The 8,658-nt window shown below is 42.3% G+C and overlaps 1 protein-coding gene across 2 annotated transcripts in view; it reads right to left on the bottom strand.

Moving 5' to 3' along the window:
- Window positions 1-1,099: 1,099 nt before the first annotated feature.
- Window positions 1,100-8,658, bottom strand: part of PPP2R2C (protein phosphatase 2 regulatory subunit Bgamma) — a 342,978-nt gene continuing 335,419 nt past the window's right edge. For both annotated transcript variants that reach the window (XM_019526512.1, XM_019526513.1), the window contains exon 9: window positions 1,100-2,245. In XM_019526512.1, the coding sequence (XP_019382057.1) occupies window positions 1,954-2,245 (292 nt within the window). In that variant the 3' untranslated portion in view covers window positions 1,100-1,953. The remainder of the gene's footprint in view (window positions 2,246-8,658) is intronic.

The following is an 8,658-nucleotide window of genomic DNA, read 5'->3' as shown; positions in this document are numbered from 1 at the left end:
TTTCCCACCCACCCCACCCTCCCCAAATCAAACTATAAAAGCATGCAGGTCCATTTATCAGTTCATTCTCCATTAGTTAGGAGTCAATGCAGAATGGTTTAAGGTCATAAAAGAACCTTTCTATGTGAGGGATTTTAATCAGTGTAGATCAGACAGATCATCTGAATCAGTTACACTCCTTTATTCGTGATTTGAAAAGAAATCATTTGGGGTAATATCTGTTTTCTGCAGATGTTAGTAGGCATACAGAAAGATTTCCTAAATTAAATGCATTTTCAAAACAGAACATCACACCACTTGCATATAACTCTCAAAAGAAGCATCTGCCAATTATATTGCAGTTCTTTTGAAAACAGAATTGTGTAAACATTTCCCTCCATTTAATCCACAAATCATTTCTGTGACCTTAACAGTGGGGCAAGCTGAAAACTTAACATTCACTGAGCCATGGTAACTGCTAACTCTCATAGCACTTAGAGATACTGTGGCATATGCTGCATTATCTGGCTATACTGAAAACACATGTGACATCAATAACTGTGATGCAGTAAAGAAATGAAGGATTTTAAGAGTGCATAGTTTTGACCTGGCTTTGCACCCATTGGCCATATCCAGACAAGCGTGGATGTGCAGTATGTGGTGCCACAGACCTGTCTGTGGTACTACACACTGCACATTTAGGCATTCCTTGCACTGCTACTTTGCAGTGGGGGTGGGGGATTTGACCCCAGCAGATCCCAGGCTAAAAATCCTGCACAGAAAAAGCAGGGTAATGCATGTGGCGGCCAGGCCAGCTGTAGGAGTGCCATGGCTGCAGCTTCCCTAACCCCCAGGATCCCAGGGAAGGCTGGAGCCAGCACAGTTGCTGGCCTCCCCTGCCCCACCCAGGATAACCTGCTCTACGCCACAGTGCACATGGCACAAGCATGCCCCAGGGACAGGCAGTGGCACAAAGTAACCAAACGTCCACCCTCATCTGGATGTGGCCATTGAAATCAAATATTGACTTCAATAGCAGCAGAGTTAGGGCAACACGAGTGCTTTTGAAAATCCCACCCCACTATTTAAATAAGTCATGTGTACATCTCTTTGTGCTCTGAATAGTATGTAACCAGGAAGTAGCAAGTATTGAATTTTTAAATAGCACCCACTGTAACTGGTATCTTTACATCTACAGCCTGATTGAATAGAAATGTATATGCAGAGTAAATTGCTTTTTATAAGAAGAAGCTGAATAAATCTACAGTAATTCATTTTTTTTAATCAGAAAGTTGAAATACAAAGTCAGGATTTTTAGCAGACGTAAAAAAACTGTAAAAGTGTTTGTGGAACTCCGGCACTCCTACAGAGGGAGGGCAAAACACTAGAGATGGAAATATGGCAGGTGGACCTGGAGGAACTTTTTTGCTTGTTATTAAGGGAAATAATTTATTTTGTTTCCAGTTTAGTAACTGTCAAGATCTTTTTTCTCTGCGCTGTGATATAAGGGGGATGGAGCTATTCACTGAGAAATAAGTCCATGTCACTTTGAAAGCCTGTAAAGCATTACTGAAGAAATCAAGAGCCTAGTGTAAAAAGCTCTAATAATGTGGTAAACCTTGAAGGCTGCAGAGGAATGCAGCAGCACAAGACCCTGGTCCTATGAAGCACTGAGTTCCTCTGAGAGTTAACCAGAGTGGAAGGTACTCAGCACCTAACAGGAACAGTTCCCAAATGAATACCCCTGATTGTTTAAAAAACTGATCTAGACCAAAGTACTGAATCTGTAGTAGTATTTGTATAATTACATAGTTGCAGTGATTTAAAACTGTTGGTTGCCACCAATGATACAGGGTGAAGGGTGGAGGGATGGATTCTACAAATTCCACCACAACGACCACACTTTTGCGAAGGTCACGTCCTTCTACAACTCTCAAAAGGCTGGCTTATAAATACAGGGGGATATTGATAAACCTAGTGCATTTCTGAGTTCACTTTATCCTGAAATATGTACAGATTGTTTGTCGCTGCTATAGCAATTATGTTCTCAGTTGGGTGCCATGCTGTATGCAAGATCTTCTTCGTAAAGTCCAAACTGTCGACACTGATGTCATCTTTCCTTCGTTTGCCTCCAACACAGACTCGGCGGGGTTTCAGAATAGCTCGGGGCTTACTGCTCTCCCGGGATGCCTCCAAAGTAACGTCACGTTTGGTGTTTCGGTCAAACATTCGAAAGAAGTTGTTATATGCACCTGTCATTATGACACTGCAGAGAGAACACAGAGGCAAGATTAAATAGAAGGATGTACTAACTCTACTAACAGGAATGAATCAATACAGCAGCACTTCACTGGTGCCTTTATATATTCTTAGGGGCAACTGAGATCATACAAGCTGGCCTCATCTACACGAGACAGTGGCTGTGCAGTAGCTCATTACTACTGCGCAGTAGCATCACATGGCATGAAGCATGACGCAATGCTACTGTGCAGTAGTAACGAGCTACTGCACAGTCAGCATCCCCAAAACAGCCATTTGTTGACACTACTGTGCAGTAACTCCAGTTACAGCGCAGTCATTTAGTACTAAATGACTGCGCTGTAACAACTATACAGTCAGTGTCTTCTGTAGATGCGGCCCCTATGTCATTTTTACCCTGTAGCCCCTGTGGTGAGGGAAATGCTTTTCCTTGCCATGTGATGGAACGCTGTGGGGTCCAGAAGTCTGTGCTATCTTATATATACGGTCTTACTAGTTCACATGACCTATCATTGTCTTATAGCATTTAATAGATTTTATGGCAACTTCTGTATTTCCAACTCCAAGAATTAAAAAAATTGGGATATATGATTCCCCAAAACAAGGGACTGATTTATATCATAAGATTTTAAAAGCATTATATCTTACTCTATTTTCAAACTTTTTTCTGCAACTACAAAGACTAGAATATTCTTCTTTTTATTATGGAAGCCAGTTGCCCACATGACTCCAGGACTGGGGCATTAAACAAAAATGCCAAAAGCCACAAAACTGCAGTAGTAGAATAGCCACCTGGACACCACTTAACTTGCACATCTTTTGTACTGAATGTTGCCAAGGAGGTTATGAAGATCTGTCAAGTGTATTGTGCAAGTGAATGTCATTTTTTCTTTTCCTGTTGAATTCAGTTCCTAGCCAGATGCCATGTTAACATGTCTGGGGAAATGGGTGCTATTAGAACATTTACCTTCCAACGCTCCCATAAAGATACATTTATTGATAAATTTGATGTGACAGTGTTTGATCATTTACCCTCAGTCCTCCACTCCTGCAACTCAGTCTGAGTACGGAAGATTTGTGTAGGAATATCTGCAGGGTTTGCAGACACAGGCTCAGGCTTCTGAGGACAGAACATTTACTCTTCTTCCTGCCTGCAGGCAGGTCTCTAATCCAGCCCGTGGTTTAAATTAATAAATTGCATGCTCCTATCTCTTCCCTCATGAGGATGAAATCCTGCCTCTATAAAATCTGTGGGTGTTTTATCATTAGTCTGGAGAAGACAAGACCGAGGGGGTATTTAATAGCTGCCTTCAACTACCTGAAGGGTGGTTCCAAACTGTGCTCAGTGGCTGCAGATGACAGAACAAGGAGCAATGGTCTCAAGTTGCAGCAAGGGGAGTTTAGGTTAGAGAGTAGGGAAAACTCTCTCAGTAGGAGGGTAGAAAAGCACTGGAACAGATTACCCAGAGAGGCTGTGGACTCTCCATTCTTGGAAGTTTTTTATGACTCAGCTCGACAGAGGTTTGGCTGGGATGATCTAGTTGGGGATGGTGCTGCTTTGAGCTGGGAGTTGGACAAGATGACCTCCTGAGGCCCCTTCCAACCCTAATTTTCCACGATTCTATGATTTCATTCAATGGAATCAGGATTTTACTTATGATCTAAAGCCACTTGAATGTCCTTCAGTGTTTATCACCACTTAGGCATACCACTTTCTGTAGCCAACAGCACACAAAGGAGTCCTCTCCTTTGTCTGCCCAGCCCAAAAGAGCAGGTTGTCTGGGGACAGCCCCTGGCACACATCCAGAATGAGTTTCAAACTCATATCTCTGGATCCACTCTTTAATAGCTTGGCCACTAGATTCCTGATATTCTGGATCCTTAAACAATGCCCGTTGTCAAAACAGCGATTTCTAATCAGTGCACAGAGCTTATGGGGGCCCTCCTGCAAAGCAGATCCACCCTTTCACTTTCCTCACCGCATCACAGCAGTGGGCTTCGGTTGTGTGGCGAACATGCAGTTTACCCTCTGCACTAGAAAGGAATTTCACCTGAAGCCTTTATGGCCTTTAAAAGAGGGCCTGGGCTGTTTGGATACAGTTTCATGCACAACGCTGGCACTCAATAACTGATGTATTCCAACAGAATATATTTCATAGGCCCACATCTAATAAATTATTCTCATCCCTGGAAAAAAGTTATTAAAAGTATTTTTTCTGTACCTTTTTGTTACTCTGCACAGTTTATGTTACATGAGAGACAACACAGTTTAGAGTCATGCGTTCTGTTTGCAGCTCTTCCTCAGACTTGCTGAGTGACCTTTGGCATGTCCTTTGCCCAACGAGATTTTAGGCTCTTCACTTCATGAATTTTCTTACTCTTCACTCTCCATCTAGCACAACGCAGCCTGGAACCCAGTTTGGGCCACTAGTGACTAAACAGTATATTAATCATAACCTAAAAAAATCTGAATAACAACTGTGCAGTTAAGTGCCTCTGAATTGTGTCTGCTGAGTCATTCTGCACAGTTGGCTGAGGTTTCATTTCAGAAACAATATAGAGTCACTGAAGAAACTCTATTCTGCCCAGTGAATTGGGCAAGCTTCTATGCTGTGAATCATTAGAAAAACTGTCAGCTCTATCCTAAGTCCTGTTACTGATGGTGGAAAAGAATTTGACAAAATAGCATTTTTCTTAGACCAGATATCCTGAAATGCTGAAGGTAGCAGCAATGAATCAGATACTGGTAGTGCAGAGACTGTGCAGGACACCCTAGTCAATAAAAGCTTGTACCTATGCTGGAATGAATTGTCAGGCACAGGGACCATGCCTGCTGTCACATCCCTTTAGAGGACCTCCCATACTTATCCAGTTCTGTTGACTAGGTCAGAGCCACCGCTTTCCCCTTTCTTTCCAAAGGGACCCTTGCAGGGAAGGCTATACTCGGAGGAGGGCAGAAATGGTTGTGACCAGACACTGTACAGGGGCAGGCTTCTGTCTCCCTCCCCATTAACTGGCCAGTCACAAACCTGCCTTTCTGCTGTGAGGTACCAGTCCCAAACAGTAAAAGAAAAGAAGCCAGAGTAACAGCTTGATTAAATGCATCCCAGTAACAGCATAAAGCCTATTGATCAAGATTAGTGCCTGTTTCAGAAATTGAATCAACAACAGTAAATCTAACATTTCACTCCTTCCAAATCACCGTGTCTTGTCATTAGGACTCCTGCTGTAATGGTTATTCACAACATGAAAAAGTAGAGGGTATTTCATATCTCGGTGCTAACATACACAATTTGTGATTCTAACTGCCTAGCCGAGTGCTGTTTTTTCCCCTGGGCAAAATTTTGAAACAGGTTCGTAATGAAGGGGCATTGTGTGTCACGGGCTGCAGAGCTGTACATGGCTGGAACACATTTCCCTGGGGAATAAAAACCCTTCCTCCAGATGAATCCAGAAATAGCAGGTTTTTGCACAATGTGCCAATTGAACAGAACTCAGTGGTAGTCAAAATTGTCCCCTTCTCCATCATATTTAGTTTGCAGTAGAGCTGCCTCTGCAATCCATGTGACTCCTCATTGCTTGAACTACCCTATATTTTAAAAGTCTGTTTTCTTTGGCAGGCTCCCTTGGCTGTACAGTGGCATTTTTTACAATAGTGGCCCTATTGCGTTGTATGTAGATAACTACTTTTCATGCTGGCCCTATTTTCTGCAGTTTAATGGCATTGTAAAAATAGCATTATGTAAATGAAAAGTGCCCAGGCTTCCTCACGGTCATAAACACAGATGAGTGATAACCTTACCTGATGTTTAAAATAACAATAAGAGAGAGAACCTAGTGTAGGATGGCTATTATTCCTGTTCAGAAAAACACTGCATAACATATAACAACACTGTATAAGTAACAGGGAGGTTATATATGTATCCAATACTCCACATATACCTATACATGTTTTAGAGTATAAAATGTAGCTACCTTGGAAAAACATATCCTTCCCTTAAACCTTTTTATGCAGGTTTAATTTGGACAGCAATGTTAGTATACTGGTAAAATGCTTGCATATAGTATCCTGCCATTTAATTTTTCAAGCATGTGTATTTTGAAGAAAAATTGCTGTTCATTATTTTTTTTTACATACTGCATTACCAATGACACTGAAGTATCGTGCATCTTCTTCATGGTACAATTGTTGTAAATTAAGCTGGGCATTTCAGGGTCCTTATTAGAAATGCAGTGCAGGGCTGTCTTGAAATTAGAGATGGAAAGACCCATTTAGTCTGTCCTGTTTATCCTCTGTCCCTGGTCTGACCAGAACAATTATGGTACTAATACTGTATGCGCTCCCTTTTCCCTCCCCAGGGCTAGAATTGGCCAGAAAGTTTCTCCATACCTCGATCACTACCAGCCAAATTCTTTGGCTTTAGCTTCTCTCTGCCACAAGGGAAACAGAATAAAATATAGGAACTCTGGTGAATTGAATTGAATGAACTACTGTTATGCTTGTTTTACTCCCATCTCCTTCTTCTTTTGCCTCCACTCTATTGTCTATATCTATTTTTATTTCCCACTTTTACTCTTTGCCCGTATTTCCAATTGATTTTTCTTCCTTGTTTTCTTCCTCCTTTTTCTGCTTTTTTGTTTTTAGTCACTCTTCACAGCCCTCCCTCTCTTTTTCCTGATTTTCTCTGTTGTTCCCCTTCTCTCCCATCATCTGGTATCCAAGTCATCTCCCTTGCTTTACCCTCTGCCCTACCCATCTTTCCCTTCTTGGATCTTCGCTCCCTCTTTTGCTTTTCATCCATCCTATCCCTCATTTCCCATTTCAATGTCTAATCACACATCTCTCCCTTCCTGTCCATGCCAGGAAGCCCTCACCTGGCATCATAGCACCTCTCTAGCATCTTCCTATCAAGGGCTTCCTTGTCTTCTTCCCCCTGCTCTCAAATGTCTCTAATCTCCTTTCTCTTTCCCCTTTGGGCTGAATCTAATTGCTTCTGAATAAATCAATTGGCAGATTTCCTCTCTCATCGTATATAGATGCCTTGTTCCTTTGCTTCTGAATTTGGCATGAATATAGGGTACGCATGCTAAACAGACTGCAGCATCAGCAGTGCTGGGCAGCCAAATGGGATGAGATGAAAAACAGGTATCTCTGTGTGGTTTGACAGGCCAGAGAAGAGCTCACTGGCACATGATGCTTACCAGAAAAGATGCAGAGGGAGGAACAAACTCTGAGCTGTTTGTTCTATGAATGCTTTAGATTCTTGCCAGGAGTCAGAGAGGTCTGTGTATGTGTATGTGTATGTGTGAGTGTGTGTGTGTGTGTGTGTGTGTGTGTGTATGTGTGTGTGTATGTGCAGGGGGGGAATGAGACATACCTGGCTCTAAGACCATCATGCAAATTCCTAGGCTACCGTGCTTACTGCAGCAGCAAAAGCGATAACAGAATTGGCAGAATGCTTAATGCTGCTCCAGAAATTGGGCAGTGGGGAAAAGGTGGCCTTGTTAATTGCTGTTCCCCCTCTGCCAAATTTACAGACCTATGGGGAGCCCTGTAGGCTGGTTAATGTCACCCTGTGTGCTAGATTTAGCTGGCTCATGGGGTCAATCCACAATCAGATCTGGAGCATGAATGGTGCATTCTGCTAGATATGGTGTTCAGGGCTGGATCTGACATGCAGGGTCATGCCCACTTGCTCACCCCATGCTGCTTCAGGTCCACAGATCAGCCCCAAGCTGCTCATCCAGCCCAGGGGGGCTGGAAGGTTGAACACCATTGCACTAGCCCACAGTATCTCTGGTAGCTCACACCATCTCTTGCAATTGCCAGTTTGTACAATTTTGTGAAGAAAAGGTTTGCAAGAAAAGAGTTTCATTCATCTCATTTCTTTTACTTCTGTCACAAGTCTCCCATTAGAAAAGAAAACAACAACTCTTAGTGGGACACATCATGTAAGTGCACCGTTATTACAATGCAAGTATCTGTGACTGATATTATTTTACTTAGTCATGTAAGGGCAGAATTGTAAAAGTATTCAGGAACCTACTGACACACGGGTACTTAGTGGGATTTTCAAAACCTCCTAACTGCCACTGACTCCATGTCCATCATTAGGTGTCTAAATGCCTTAAAAAATCTGGCACTTCTAAATGAAAATCTAACACGACTAGTTTTTCTCTCTCGGTACATCTGTTTCCCTAGCAAGAGACAGATTTCATTCTCCCTCCTACTTCAGCAACATTAGGGAAACTGAGTAGGATTATATCATTTGCAGTGATCTGGGTCTTTAAAGTTTCTATATGTTTTTCCATTGAATTATCTTTACATGCAGATTCCATCAAGTCCACCAGCTACTTAGAACATGTGATGGTTCCATATTACTATTATTTCCATCCATTCTCAGGTGGCATGTCTATGTG

The sequence above is a fragment of the Gavialis gangeticus genome, unplaced genomic scaffold, assembly GCF_001723915.1.
Source record: "Gavialis gangeticus isolate Ggan-Ray unplaced genomic scaffold, GavGan_comp1, whole genome shotgun sequence".
Taxonomy (NCBI): domain Eukaryota; kingdom Metazoa; phylum Chordata; order Crocodylia; family Gavialidae; genus Gavialis; species Gavialis gangeticus.
This window is presented reverse-complemented; position numbering and strand designations above follow the sequence as displayed.